Here is a 14,574-nt window from a genome sequence, read left to right as displayed (position 1 = left end):
GCTCATGTGTTGAAAGTCGATCGTCGTGGTTGGAAAATCTTGAGCAAGAAATTTTTGTACGTACATCGTCTGACGCATGGAGCGATGATTGGTTGCATTTACAAGCAGTAAAATCTGGTAAGGATCCATCTCGTCAATGATGTCGTTGATGAGACGCTCGAACGGATACAGACTGAAATTGTTGAATAGAACCAGGTTTTGAACTTTCTCGAAGAGGCAGATGATGATTATCTTCAGGTACCACATGTTTCGTGAGAACATTTATTGGAACTTGAAAATGTATTTTTATTGCTTACAAAAAAAAAAAAAAAAAATATAAGTACAGTTCACAAATATAAATTCTGACGACAAAATGCCATTCTTTTCAATATATTTCACGAGGCTAGTTGATGAGTCAGCATATTTAATAGGATTGAAACTTTATCAGTCCACATAGATAATAGGATTGCTCTTTCTGACTGACAGGGCGACATTAGTCGATAAATTGTAATTGCTTCTACTCCGTGCGTAACACAAATTCGCCCTTGCGAACAGCACTGCGAAAAATCCTTTGTACCAGTTAATAATGCATGATTGGTATTTCTGGTTTCGGTAAATAATTATACGATTAAGAGCAATAATTTATCTACTTAGCTTAATAAAATTAAAATATGGTGAAGAAACGCCTAACCACTTAATTTTCATGCGAAATACAATAATTTCTGCTATGAAAACACTTACAGAAGCCATCGTTCCGATGCAGATCACGAGCGTCATCTGCCTCTTCAGTCGCCGGCTGTTAATTGCTTTATGCTTGTCACTGACATGATCCTCGAATGGTATCTTCCGTAGCTTTATCCAGTGCTTCCATGCTGCCATCAAACCGGATTCCATAATGTTTATCAGCACCTTGTCGAATTTCTCAACGTAGGGCGAACCCGGAGTGAAAACGTAGGACTTCCACGCGATCAAGAAACAAGGCTCCATCATTTGTAGCCGTCGTCTGCTGTAAGTGTGACTGTTGCTACGAAACTTTTCAACCATATTTCTACCCAAAGGCTCGGATAGGATGCAGAATACACTCTCGTTCTTAGAGATCATGTGGTCTGCACAACTTTCAGGATTGTTCCAAGGCTCAGCCTTGCTTTTGAGACTTTGCATTATTTTGTGATCTTCGTCGTAGGCTATGAACATCCAATTTAAGAACATTGGGTAGACCAAGGGTATGAGCTGAGACTGGTCCAGATCTTTGAAACCTTCAATAGGGATAATTGTAAATGTTAACTGCATGTCCGTGATCTTCGAGTAGAAGTCTGACAGGTAGAAGAGCGAAATCATGATCAAGCAGCCCATCAGCACACGCTCAGCAAGTGCTCTCGGGTGGAAGAAGACCGGCACTCCAACTATCAGCTGAAGTATCAAAATTTCCATTATACAGTTAACTGGCTATGAGAATGAAAATCGAATTTGAACTTACCTTGATCAAATATACCCAAGTCCAAAGTTGACGATTGAACCTCATCCCCCTGGACGCTAATCTGAGAATTAGTATGTACAATCCTGTGAACAGGATAAGTTGTGGAGTGTGTGGCATGTTGAGCTTCCGTGTCATCTGGAGAGGTAGGAATGCACACTGCGATTCGGGACGAAACGAATAGCTGCGTTCCACCAACTCGTTTTTGGGTCATCGATACAACTGATTACCGCTGAAGTCGATGACACCGTGAAAAACGTCTAGAGTCATTCTGGTGAAGGACTGACGCTTCAAATCGTTAACGTAGTCATCGGCGTAGGTTGGCATAATAATCAATGTGAAGTTTATGATCTTGGCCACCGTCTTGATGTTCCAGTAGTCCGTTCCAGAGGGGATTATCAAGTGATCCATCGAACTGCTCTTAAGATACAAGGTTGGAGGCTCGTGTAGGAAAATCGTTCGTAGACTGTAACCGTGCATATTCTGCAGCTTGTCTGGAAAGAGGTTCATCCTCGTTGATAATGTGTCGTTGTAGGCTTCCCACGTGTAACAGTCGGTGAAGGGGTTGTAGTGGTGGACGATCATTTGACTGAAGTTTCTCGACTCCAGGATCGTCAGATCTAGGAACTTCAATTTCCAGGAATCGCGCAGAAAGTCTTGGAGACTTGGTGGTGCCTCGGCGTCTTCATTGAAGAATATGTTCAGCCACAGAGGTCGGATTGGTTTGGGCCATATTTTTGAGTAACTCTCCAATACTCTGCTCAACTCTGAAAAGGTGTCTCCCACGTGTGGATGATACGACGATAGCGTGACGAACAATGCGGAAGATCTGGGTGAGCCAAAAGTTGTAAACTCCATGACAGGCTTTAATTTTTCCAATTCATGGAAATCCAAAGTGATGATGGGATATCCTTCGAAAATGCATTTTCTCGTAAATCGAGCTTCGATGGTGTTCTGGTGGAAACCGTTGTCGAGTATCAGTACAATTTGAAAAGGATTCAAGGCATCAGCTATGCTGATCGTTGAACGACAGAAGAATTCGGTTTTTAAATTTCGATACGCGATGGCTTTGTCGGCACTTGCGATTTTGAGGAGCAAGAATAAGACTAGATGCTTCGACATACTTGAATACGATCGGATACGCATCTAGTACGGAAATGAGATTTTTCATTGTGATGAGGTGGGGCATTGGTGTGATCTAATTGATTGGTGATTCTGGGGTGACTTTGTATTCAGGCTTGACGCAAGAAATGATCAAATATTGAGAAAGCTTTCATAAAATTGAGTCATCGATTCATTTCGATAATACGACGTAAACGTATTATAGAATCCGAGTCTGCTCGAAATTAAACAGGAACAAGATTAATTTTTAATTTTTTAATCAGCTGAAAAGAAATTATAGTGATAGCTGCGTTCCGAATTCAAAGAGTGTATAATCAATATTCACAAAGCTGTTGGATGACGCGTACGTGTTCGATTCAATTACGGCTAATGCATTTTCCAACCCCCTTGATCTACGCGTCGCGTTAAAATATTCATAACGCTCCAATGAGCAAGAAATTGGTCAATGAATGTCCACGTGGAATCGCTAAACCGACGTTTATTCCATATATTTACATACACATACATCGGATCTCGTAAAGTACAATACCATTATTATCTCCTACGTTGCATGATCCGATGAAATCTTAATAATTACATTAATAATAGTATCCGCAACAGTAATAATTACAGTAATAATACTCGTATGAACTGAACAAAATTATATTAAAAAAAAAAAAAAGAAACTCATCCCCACTACAGGCCTCCCTCAGCGGGCCTCTGCTGTTGGGCCTGAGTGGCCGCGTCGTCTGCTTGCTGAGCAGACGACGCGAAGACGAGTGGCGCCGCCGCTGCGTAATAGGGCAGCAGCGGGTACTGCGTCGCGGGGAAGTAAGCCGGCGGAAACAGGCCCTGACGATGGGCCATCTTCAGCCGCGAAGTCAGCTGCTTCTTCCACTTGGTTCGGCGGTTCTGAAACCACGTCTTGATCTGTACCTCTGTCAAGTTCAGGCACTTGGACAGCTCCATGCGTTTGCTCACGCTCAGATACTTGTCGATCTGAAGACAAAGGAGAAGCTACAGAATCGATCGTTTCGACTAATCGTCGAAAAATAATACCTTAAATTCCGCCTCGAGCCTCTCGAGCTGCTTCGCGCTGTAAGCTTGCCTGGGCTTTCGATCGATGCCGGGCTTTCGCGATCTTCTTCCGCCCGGCTTCGGCGCTGCAACGACAAATCAGTATATATACGTTTTTCAGTATAAGAAAAAAAAAAACAAAAAACAAAATCTAAAAGGAAATCCCATATCGTCGCAGCCTGTCAACTCCTCGTCAAGATTTACAGCTGCGCTAACGAAAGCGCGCGTCGCACACGTTAAAAATGAATGTCGCTCCTAATCGCTGAGCAAACAGCTTCGCTCGCGCTATCCCTTTGTCCGACTCGTCGTCGTCGCTCTGCGGTTCTATGTACACACAAGCTATGACTGTAGGTGTGGATATTCGAGAATGTACGCATGGTGTGTATGAGGAGTCCCGGGCGATCGATCGGATATATATATATATATATATACCTATAGCTATAACGTGAGTCGAGAGTTTGGCTCGTGTTTAGCGGACGGGTGCTAAACCAAAGCGACGGCGACCAGTGCGAGTAGGAGAGGATTTTTCTATTGTTCTGGTGAATTATATAATTTTTCGCCGGAATCGATATATGTTAGACGAATCATGTATAAGCTCGAAAACGCAATGCACAATTCCTTCGCTATTTTTCCACCAAACTATATATAGCCGCGAAATTATCTTACGACGACGATTAAGACACATGTCGCGCGAGTGTTAACGCCGTCGGTTTACCCAACGATTAACGAGCGTTTAAGAGCTGTCGCCCATATTCTCGTCTCGTCGCTTGCGAAAGCCATTAGCATTTTTTACGAGCTTCGTTTACGCGGAACATGCGACCCCCCCGATGCGCGAGCGTTTGCTTATCCCGCGCTCGTGGGATCTTTAGGAACATACGAGAGGGACTTTGGAATTTTTACGAAGTATCCTCTCGCCGTGCGATAAATCGAATTGGAAACGTTTGAAAAATCCAATTGAACTCTCCGAATAAGCAGCTAATCAAAAAAGATACCGCAGCCCCTCTAACAGGGGGGAAAGCCATAAATAACCTCTTCTCGCACCCCCCCTGAAACGATCTCAAAGTCCATAATATAATAACGAAGCCCATCTCTCGAGGCGCGAACTTCGTCCCGGAAAAGCGAACAAAACGATCATCCCTGATGTGGTCCTCGCGTGACGGACAACAGTTTCGAGCCTATTGTTGTCGGCCGCTCACTGCTCACACCAGCATCAGTGTGAAAATCTATATGAACAACGTTAACAAGCTGAGCGAGAGAAGCGGAAGTTTGTTATTTTTTTTTTTTTTTTTTTTTTTTCAAACCTATCCGCCATTTCAGCAACAATTCGTCGCCTCGCGTTTCGTAATATCACAAGCACAAAGAGCTCGTGTCGTTTTTTCCGGCCTTTTCGCGCTTTAGTTAGACTCGTTTATCGTCGTGCGACTATATTCTAATGCTCGACGCGACCCATACTTACACAAACGAGTCGATGATGGTGTTAAAAGTTTGGGTAAGCTCGTAAATCTTGGACGTCGAGGGTTTTTTTTTTTTTGTTTTTCTATTCTTTTTCTCCCGCGGCCAATTAGTACGTGTATACGGAATCTCTAATGCTCTGTTGACACGAGTTATAGGAACTGTCGAGGTGAGCTTTCTCTCTTACTTCTCGAGGCTTAGTGTCTATTGTGGTTTCTCACTTGGGAATTCGAAGTTTGTTATTTCGATCAAAAATTTGTCATTTATTAAAGCAAACAAACAGCATTACCTTGTAGGCCGAATATCTGTCCGGGCTTCGATTGGACGAACCAGCTGTTGTAGAGCAGAGACGCGGATGCGAGGGAGGCAGCCGAGTAACTCGTGGGATCGACCAAATTGCCATCGGAAAACTGGATATTCGTCGTGGGATACAAGCCACCGGGACCACTGCTCGTCCCTGTCGTCGAAGCACACGCGTCGTTGTACAGTCATTATATGATCTGCAAAAGCGCTTACTTCCAAAAGAAATAACTCACCGAAACTCTGCCCTACAGTCTCGACGTTCCTATCGGCAAACTCCTCCTTGGCCTTGTCCTTTTCACCCGACGCATTGCCCGATTCCACTCGATTTCTGTTCGACTCATCCCTTGCGGCACCTCGAGCCAGGATACTCTCGATGGAGAAACTGACGGAGGACGAAGGCGTCGAAGTGCTTTTGCCAGAGGATGACTTGTTGCCGAGGACACGAGGGACGTCCTCGAGTTCGGCGTAGTCGGAGCCGACGGACGAGCTGTTGCTGCTGAAGTCAGCCGGCGTCGGTGAGTCGACGATCTCCACGTCGCCGTCGGCTCGAGAACTGCTCGAGCGACTCGATGCCCAGGACGAGTCCATGTCTTCCGTGATCATCTGTGCTCGTCTGGCATTTTTTGTTTTTGGTAAGTTTTGGATATTTATCTGTATATCGATCGATCGATCTCGACTGGCTTACCTCGTGTTAGCAAATCAGTCGCCAAAGATTCATCAAAGTTCACGAATAGTCACTCATCTCCAGTTCAACACCAGCACTGCACAACCGAAACGTTCACTCGGCTAACCAACGACAGCACTTGTATCTCACTTAGAGATTCGGGTTTAGTTTGGAGAAAAGAAGTGACAGCGCGATATGATCCAGGTAGAGAGCATCTGGCCAGCTCCATCGCAGGATCCGTACAGAGACTCGGAAAAGCTCTTGCGGTCCAGACGCAGCATCGCCTCCTCCCACCAACACCTCGCGGAGGCGCGGCCTCGAGACGCCTATCCCGTAATTCCCGTATAGTTCTGCGATGTGTGTACGTGCATGTGCGTGGGTGTGGGAGAGAGAGAGAGAGAGAGAGCAGATGATGCACCTGATGTGCGATGTGGGAAGGGTCGGAGAGGCTTATCGATGGGCTGTTTAGGGCTTCGTTGTGTTCCCTGGCTTTAATTTGATATCGCTCGCTGGTTATTGGAAAAGCGAGTAACGCAATTAGATCGAAAAGTGCGAATTAGTCCTAATGAAATTCCATTGTAAGGGCGATGAAAACAATTGTTGTCGAATCGAATGAAAAATAATAGAAAAAAGAAAACGGCAGATGCGACAATATAACGAACAATTGGCCCAAAGCCAAGCCAATCAAGACGCGAGCATCAATAACGAAAAAAATCTATCCAGAAAAGAAGCCAGTCAGATTGTCCCACACACGTCCGTACAGCATCGTCATTTTTTTTTTTTTGTCATTCAAGAGGAAAAAAAGAAGAAAAAGAGCAACGGTCGAAGCAATTTCCCCAAGCGCGGACCGGAGAGCCTTTCACGCATTGTGTCTTGACAAATCGTCCTGCGCCGATAACTCGCCACAGCTTCGAGGCTTCATTGTAATTTTTATTTCCACTTTGGCTTTTTACTCATAGGCTGCGTATTATATCACCTTAAAGTGTGTGTTTTATTTATTTATTTTTTTTTTTTTTTGCGAAAGCGGGAAATTTTCAAATATTCGAAAACTATTACCGAATCCTATAACCGCATGTAATAAGCTTCGAATCGATCAAAACCGCTCTCTATCCTTACACGGCCGTTTCCCATCATCGCATGAAAGCGCTATTTCGCCGAGTAAATTCTCCCCTCGCGCTAGAGAGAAAAAGTTCGATCTCAGGTACATACGCGGGAGAGATGATTAATCGTCGCCGACATAGCGGCTGTGCTATTGGCCGTTTACGAACGGCCCACATCGACTCGGCTCCGCCTTCTCGAGGCTATACAGGAGGGGCGCTTGGTCGTCCGGTTTTTTGGGATAACATGTGTGAACTGTGTTATACGCGCGTGTAGAAGTGGCTCGAAATATGTAGTTTTATTTGCTCAGGTTGTTTGAGAAAAGTCACTGTCAGCTGTACGATTAAAAAATGCATTTCACGCACTAATGCAAATAATGCAATAATTCGAACAATAAAAAAATATATATATACATATATATATATATATAACAAAACGCATATATTCTCGGCCTTCTCCACACAAGAGCATCATATCGCTCTTCTCTTCCCTTATACTCTACTCTCATGATTTATCAGCTCGTTCGCACGTATGGGGCGTGAAAAAAGGAGCCTCGAGTTACAGGCCAACTAAGCACCTTTAGCCACGCACGCGAGACATCAGGACGTGTGTGTGTGTGTGTGTGTGGATAACACGTTTGATTTTTTCGAGGGTCTGTTTGTATGCAGCGCTTATAGCCATACTCGAGTTTCGCGTGCGAGAGCTTTTACCGAGCTTGATGGCCGCTGAAAGATTCGGGAAGAGCTTTTCGATTTTTTTTTTTTTTGTTTGTTTGTTTGTTGAGAGAAGTGCGAGCTGAGCTTTTTCGTTGAATTTTTGATACTAGGACTGTCCCAACGATTATTGAACATAAAGTATAAAAATGAGTGAAAAGATAACTTTTTCAGATAGTAAAATTCAGTGTACTGAAAACAAAAAAAAAAAAAACAAAAGCAAAAATCAGAATCAACAAACAATCTCGCCGCTTATCCATACTTAATAAAATCCAATTACCTACGCGTAATCCGTGAAATGGTATATATAATCATTTGATAAAAGTAATAATGCGCATTAGAGAGGCTCGGACGAGCAAACCGCGGCCGAGGGGAAAACAGGTACGGCTATTATCTCTTATACGCTTGGCAGCCTCGCGTGACGAAATTGCCACAATCAATCAAACACCTGAGAGAAAGATGATCGAGCTGCACACAGCAGCTATATTGCCAGTAGCGAGGGGTGCGCGCTGATGATCGTCGAAATTTTCCCGCTGCTTTTCTTTTTAATTCGTTTTCTCACTTAGCGCACCATTATGCGCTCAGTTGTACGGCTAATTTTTTACGCTTTACACGCCGCTCCCGCTGTTTTATTATATATTATACGAGGCTTAGTCGTGCGTTGCCGATTGATGGGATGTATAAAAAGGATAGCCGTTATTGTTTACATTGTCAGTCGAGCCTCATTAGCAAACAGTGAGGAGCTTTGCAAATTTGAAGATGATAAATGCACAACGGTGAAATGCAAACTCGGTATAGGATGGATTCGTTCTTCCCTTCGTTCGAGGATTCGATAATACATTCATCGGAGTAGGCTTAAGTGCTTTTAACGCCGTATCGGATTACTCTATGATTTACATTGTCATTTTTCTTTCTAACGCAAAGGACTCGTTGAAGTGAAATAAATAAATATGTCTTTTCTTCATTAAATGTGACTCGTATAAAAAAAAAAAAAAAACATTTGTTTCGACCATTCCACGATACAATATTCCTCGTCACTGGTTAATTGATCATCTTGAATCTCGCCCACAGTCCACCCTTGATGTTCGACACGATCGACGTTGGGTCGATCTCCAAAGCTTAGCTTCGTAGTTGATCAGCAGGTTGGCGGTAGTCATTTTCACCACCATCAGACCCAGCCTCATTCCCACGCACATCCTGGGCCCTTCACTAAAAACGCCATCTTATTCCTCTGAGCCTCCGCGTTTTCCGCGGCGAATCTGTCCGGGTCGGGCCAGTACTTCTCATCCAGGTGCGGTCAACCTGATGGGCTCGCTGCAGAGCTTGGTCAACGCGCAGAACGATGACAGGGTCCGCAGCGATTCGTTTATCACCTGAGCTTGAGGCTCTCATAGTTGACCAGGGCCATCGCCATACTGCAGGAAGTCGCTCGTAGGCTCGGACTTCTGAAGAAAACTCACCCCCAGCAGTTCCCCGAAGGCTGGCAGTTAGAACAGCAGGGCCTGCTTGATGCCGTTGATCGTCGTGGGCTCGAAGATGGCCATCTCGTAGAAGGACAAACGCTCTGACCGCCTGTGCACCTCGCGAAGTAGCCCTTCAGCTCGCACTCGTAGAAGAAGCCGTTGCTGCCGATCTTGCGATCGGTGAAGCTCTGCATCTGCCGGACGACCTGATCGACGATGACGAAGAGTCTCCTGAGTTTCACCCCAGTCAGGTGACTGCCGATACTTATCCTCGTCTCCTTCCATCGAGCCAGCTCGAAGAACGGGTTCTTTGGAGCATGTTGCCTCTGAAGCTGGAGAAGTTTCCCGGACCAGCAGAGCAGGCTGACCCGTGAAGTGGAAGTCCAGCATGCTCACGTCCTTGTTGTACCGGTGGAGCCTCTCGGCGAAGGTGCCGATGTTGTCGCGCAGAGTGATCACCGGCAGCACGTGTCCGAAGAAGGGCAGAGGGTTCGGCGGACTCGGCACGTTTTGCTTCTTCTTCCAGTGCTGCAGGTGCAGGTTCTGGGTGAGGTACCAGTATAGCCCAGGAATACCAGCCAGGTGAGCAGGTCACAGCCGCAACGACTTTCCACTGGGCCGCAGCCGAGTGTTTTTCAGATAATACATCAGTCGATATCCTATATCCGACGCGGCAAAACGAAGATTTTTAGCTTATGTCAAGCTTGTGCGATAAGAATCGTATGAAAATACACTTTTTACAGATTTAGGACGTGCGCTGTTGCGAAAGAAAAACATCTTCTACTGCACTTTTATCAAAACTGGATAAAACTGATTCTATACTCGCATTACGTGCTATTTTGACGATAATATAACAAGGCGTTTAAAAAATCAATGCCACATCGCATTAATCTTGTCGGATCTAAACTTGGAACTGCGTGTGATAAGATAGACCTATAAGAGACGCGCGCGCGGACATTAAAAAATTTGTTATTATATTCATCGACCTTCGCCCATAACTTTTGCACTGCGATATGATTGAGGAGTTAAAAAATCATGTATCGCTACCTAATAGTCATACGTGCGGATGCTCCAAGAATTAAAACCACAAGAACTCGTCGTCTGCTCCTCGACCAGCAGAAGCAGAACACTTCACGCGTCTATCGCATGATCAGCAGTTGAGTGAAAATATGGCGGACCTGCGGCGGCTTTGTTATGTTTACTCTCTCTCTCTCTCTCTTTGTGAATAAAAACATAATCATGAAAACTGCCATTAGCATGACATAGAAGCAGAGTTTTATCTAGTTTTATAAAAATTTTACACGAAAAATGTTGAGGCTTGTTGTTAGATTTTATACTAGTCGATTTTCAATCTAGTGATTGCATAGTTGATATTTCGCTCGAGTTTGGATTGTTCATTACTAAAGTTAGCGATGAAGAACTTCAAGCGCAGATCAGGTACTGCTATGAGTAGTTGCTAATCTTTTTTTAAACAATAGAACGGAATATTGTTGCTTGTGAGGGAGGTTTGAGCTTTGTACAGTCTTTGAGGTTAGACCTACTTTTGTATAGATAACACGTTTTGTTTTTTTTTTTTCAGACGATAGTAAGACCTCGTACAGAGACTATTTCATGCTCAATTATGTGATAGTGGCTTCCATGTTTTCTATTTTGTTGTTTTTGTACGGGTTCTTTCCATTATCGTACAACGACCACAGCATAGCTACCAGAAAAGATATCCCAAAATTTATTGAACGCACAAGGTATTCACTGACATTCTCATGTATTTCCATCAATTTTATCCGCTATACATGGATTTCGTTTTTTTTTTGTAGGGTAAAAATGGACGAAGTATACAAACCAGTAGTTAAAAAAGTTATAATAATGGTGATAGATGCCATGAGATGGGATTTTATTTCTGGGCCAAATAGTGCAGAATACATGCCTATGACACATGATCTTTTGAAACGTAAGGAGGGATGTCTGTACAAGACCAAAGTGAATCCTCCAACAGTCACAATGCCGAGAATTAAAGTAATTTGAATAAATTATGTCATTGAAATTGTAAGGATGGATCTCGAAGGAACCCTTTGTTTGCAGGCAAAAACAACAGGATCAGTACCAAATTTTATAGAGGTAGTGCTCAATTTAGGAGCAACTGAGATACTGGGTGATAGTATTTTAAGGCAAACTAAGTATCAAGGGCACAAAATAATTTTTTACGGTGATGATACGTGGCTGAAACTCTTTCCAGACATATTCGATCGATATGAAGGCACAAGTTCATTTTATGTATCTGATTATACTGAGGTAAGCTTTTGTATGTTGTTTGATGAATTTATATTCATTTGATTAAAGCTGAATTATGATACAAAAATTAACCTTGCAGGTAGACTTTAATGTGACTAGAAATGTAGCAATAGAACTTCATAAAAAAGACTGGTCAATAATGGTTTTACACTACCTGGGCCTTGACCATATTGGTCATATAGCTGGTCCCTTTAGTCCTTTAATTAAGCCGAAACTGCAGGAAATGGATAACGTAATTGGTAACATAGAGTTTTATGTTTCCGAATGGGTAATTTTACTCTTTGTCACTTGTACCGTTAAAAATTTGAAAATAATTTTTTTACGAGTCTACTTTATGCTTTTAGAACAAAAATCGTGAAGAAACTGTATTCATAGTATGTGGTGACCACGGAATGAAAGATTCTGGAGGTCATGGAGGAGCAACTTTAGAAGAAACTCTTGTGCCTCTAATGGTGTTTGGTAAATCTTGCAGTAACAAGAAAAACCCAAATGACCACATCTCTCAGATTGACATAGCTCCAACTCTATCAGTACTTTTGGGAACTCCAATACCTTCCACAAGCTTAGGAACCATTGTCTTAGACTTGATGACGGATTTGTCCTTATCACAGAAACTTTTTGCATTGTATTACAATGCTGAACAGTTGTTTCTCAAATATCAGAAGTTTAGTGATTATCAGTATACCGGTAAGCCAGAAAAAAAATAAATAAATATATGTTGGCCCATGGTGAATAAACCATTCGTTTTTTTAAAGGTACTTATAAAAATTATCAAAACGCTATCAAACTACACGCGGCCTGGTTAAATACCAATAGTCAACCAAATGACATGGTGGACGATATCATTATAATGTATCAATCCGCCATAATGGATATGAAAAAAAGGCTTACTAGCAATTTATTAGAGTATGATGTTCAAGTTCTGACATTGGCCATAATATTTATGGGCCAAGTAAGCGAGAATCTAAATTGCCCTAGAAATCAGCGCCACACAGAACCACACAGAAGCTAATTTTCTGACGATTCATTTTTTTCAGATTTTGTACATATCCACGTCCACGGAAAAATCAACTCCAATATCGTATAAACAATTTCTTACAATTTTTGTAGCGAGCTATATGATGTGGATGTTTATGAATCAGATATTTGATTCTGGAACCACAACGGTATTATTCTCTCAGAGGCTAGATTTACACTTTCTATTTGTTACCATTCCAATTTTTGGAATACTAGCATTAAATTGTTATTTATGTGCAACTCGCGCCATAGCTAGTGATAAGGTAATACCATTATGCACAACCTGATATTTCAAATATATTTAAATTAAAATTGATATTTCTATTTTAGACGCGGGATTGGCCAGATTTACAATGCTTGTTGATGATTGGTACTCTTTCTCACACAATTAGCCTAGCAAGTAGTAGCTTTGTTGAGGAAGAGCATCAAACGTGGTATTATTATTGGATAACACTAGTCACGTTTTTCGCTTTCTATCATTTTAGAAAAAATATCAATGCGAAACAGAAATCTTTCAAACTTTTGGCTAAACTAATGCTATTATTAGTCAGTCATCGAATACTCAGGAAACTCAATAGCACAGGTGACAAATACGCACATTTACCTGATATATCAGGATGGCTTCAGAATCGGCCATGCACTATCGAAATGACAACTATACTACTTTTCGGTAATGCCTTTTTAGACAAAATTTTAATTTTATCATTCGGTATTTTGCTGTGCCATGACCTATGTTTTTGTTTATAGGCCTTGGTCTCTTGATCTGGCTAGATTATATTTACGAAGATGAAGAAAACAGACCTATCGTTCTTTTACTGGATAGTATTCTAGCGATTTTGGTATATTTGAGACATGCAATCGCTGACACAGTATTCTTGCCTAGTTTTTATTTCGATTCTCGAGGACTAATCGAAATGTATTATTTTTGGGCATTCACGTTAATTTATATCGTCCACAGTATTTATAGATTAGGCGCGACCAAGCGCCACAATAAAGAGAAATATTTATGCCTTTCCTTATTTTTGCTAGTGAAAAAGTGGGTGATCGTATCTAGTATTCTACACCGTCCGTATAACGTTATTTTATTGCCAATGCAATTAATAGTCGGCGCCACGATTTTTGAATTGACAAATGAGCAAGAATTTTCTAACGCTAAATTATTCATTTATCTCTGGTGTAGCAACGTATTCTACTTTTACCAGGTAAGAGTATATTCAAAATTATTTATTTCTCATTTTTCAATTTTCACAAATTTTTTTTGCATATCACAAAAATTGCAGGGTAACTCTAACAGTTTAGCCACTGTTGACGTAGCGGCTGGTTATGTAGGCCTTGAATCTCACCAACCAGTTATCACCGGAATCTTTATAAGCATTAATACATACTCTGCTCAGATATTAGGATTTCTAATGTACCTTTGGGACTATGCACTTCAATATCCTCGATCGTAAGTTTGATTACCCAAATTTTAAAGCGACGACATTGAAAACTAGCAAACATTTAATAACAATATTTATTATTTTTCAGAACATCTAAGTCAATGTTATTATTATGTAGACAATACGCATTTTGGAGACTAGTACCGATAACTTTTTACGCGGCTGTAACGAGTTTCCAAAGATACCACCTATTTGTGTGGTCTGTTTTCTCTCCAAAATTGTTATACGAAGCCATGCACTGCGCCGTGCTGCTTTCTGTGATGTTTCTATTACAATTCCATTTTATACTTTGCGATAGAGTACGAGCACGAAAAGTTTAATAAAGAAAAATATAGATTGTTGAACCTCTAAAATATTCACTTTTTAAGATATGTATTCTACTTCTAGAATTTACAATATAAAATTATATTCATGAAATATACATATATATTAGAAAGCCGTCGTTCAAAACAAGCAAATACTTTTTATAAAAGAAAAACAATAATGTTGTTAGTTTATTATTAAA

The 14,574-nt window shown here is 41.8% G+C and overlaps 2 protein-coding genes across 3 annotated transcripts; one reads left to right on the top strand and one right to left on the bottom strand.

The window, feature by feature from the left end:
- Nucleotides 1–3,037: 3,037 nt before the first annotated feature.
- On the bottom strand, nucleotides 3,038–7,011 carry LOC100123815 (homeobox protein HMX2). Of its 2 annotated transcripts, XM_008204936.3 has the most exons (5): nucleotides 6,072–7,011; nucleotides 5,620–5,999; nucleotides 5,373–5,540; nucleotides 3,614–3,717; nucleotides 3,038–3,553 (listed from the first exon to the last, which is right to left on the bottom strand). In XM_008204936.3, the coding sequence occupies exons 2-5, from the start codon at nucleotides 5,987–5,989 to the stop codon at nucleotides 3,251–3,253; spliced, it is 945 nt and encodes a 314-aa protein (XP_008203158.2). In that variant the 5' UTR covers nucleotides 5,990–5,999; nucleotides 6,072–7,011; the 3' UTR covers nucleotides 3,038–3,250. The 2 variants fall into 2 exon arrangements, with proteins under 2 accessions (XP_008203158.2, XP_031777904.1); XM_031922044.1 differs by lacking the exon at nucleotides 6,072–7,011 and having other exon boundaries at nucleotides 5,620–6,065.
- A 3,471-nt stretch (nucleotides 7,012–10,482) lies between these two features.
- On the top strand, nucleotides 10,483–14,422 carry LOC100123813 (GPI ethanolamine phosphate transferase 2). The gene is made up of 12 exons (XM_001607487.6): nucleotides 10,483–10,761; nucleotides 10,904–11,066; nucleotides 11,139–11,337; nucleotides 11,404–11,613; nucleotides 11,693–11,881; nucleotides 11,958–12,300; nucleotides 12,369–12,565; nucleotides 12,651–12,893; nucleotides 12,961–13,300; nucleotides 13,378–13,832; nucleotides 13,911–14,077; nucleotides 14,158–14,422. The coding sequence occupies exons 1-12, from the start codon at nucleotides 10,737–10,739 to the stop codon at nucleotides 14,387–14,389; spliced, it is 2,763 nt and encodes a 920-aa protein (XP_001607537.2). The 5' UTR covers nucleotides 10,483–10,736; the 3' UTR covers nucleotides 14,390–14,422.
- The last annotated feature ends 152 nt before the right edge of the window (nucleotides 14,423–14,574 follow it).

The sequence above is a fragment of the Nasonia vitripennis genome, chromosome 1 (assembly GCF_009193385.2).
Source record: "Nasonia vitripennis strain AsymCx chromosome 1, Nvit_psr_1.1, whole genome shotgun sequence".
NCBI lineage: Eukaryota > Metazoa > Arthropoda > Insecta > Hymenoptera > Pteromalidae > Nasonia > Nasonia vitripennis.
This window is presented reverse-complemented; position numbering and strand designations above follow the sequence as displayed.

Bases quoted from the DNA above. Each gene is read 5' to 3' on its own strand.
- LOC100123813 (XM_001607487.6), top strand. From the start codon at position 10,737: ATGAAGAACTTCAAGCGCAGATCAG. The intron at 10,762-10,903 runs GTACTGCTATGA...TTTTTTTTTCAG, and splicing joins GAACTTCAAGCGCAGATCAG to ACGATAGTAAGACCTCGTAC. The intron at 12,301-12,368 runs GTAAGCCAGAAA...GTTTTTTTAAAG, and splicing joins TAGTGATTATCAGTATACCG to GTACTTATAAAAATTATCAA.
- LOC100123815 (XM_008204936.3), bottom strand. From the start codon at position 5,989: ATGATCACGGAAGACATGGACTCGTCCTGGGCATCGAGTCGCTCGAGC. The intron at 3,718-5,372 runs GTAATGCTGTTT...TTGTCGTTGCAG, and splicing joins ACAGATATTCGGCCTACAAG to CGCCGAAGCCGGGCGGAAGA. The intron at 3,554-3,613 runs GTATTATTTTTC...CTTTGTCTTCAG, and splicing joins GGCTCGAGGCGGAATTTAAG to ATCGACAAGTATCTGAGCGT.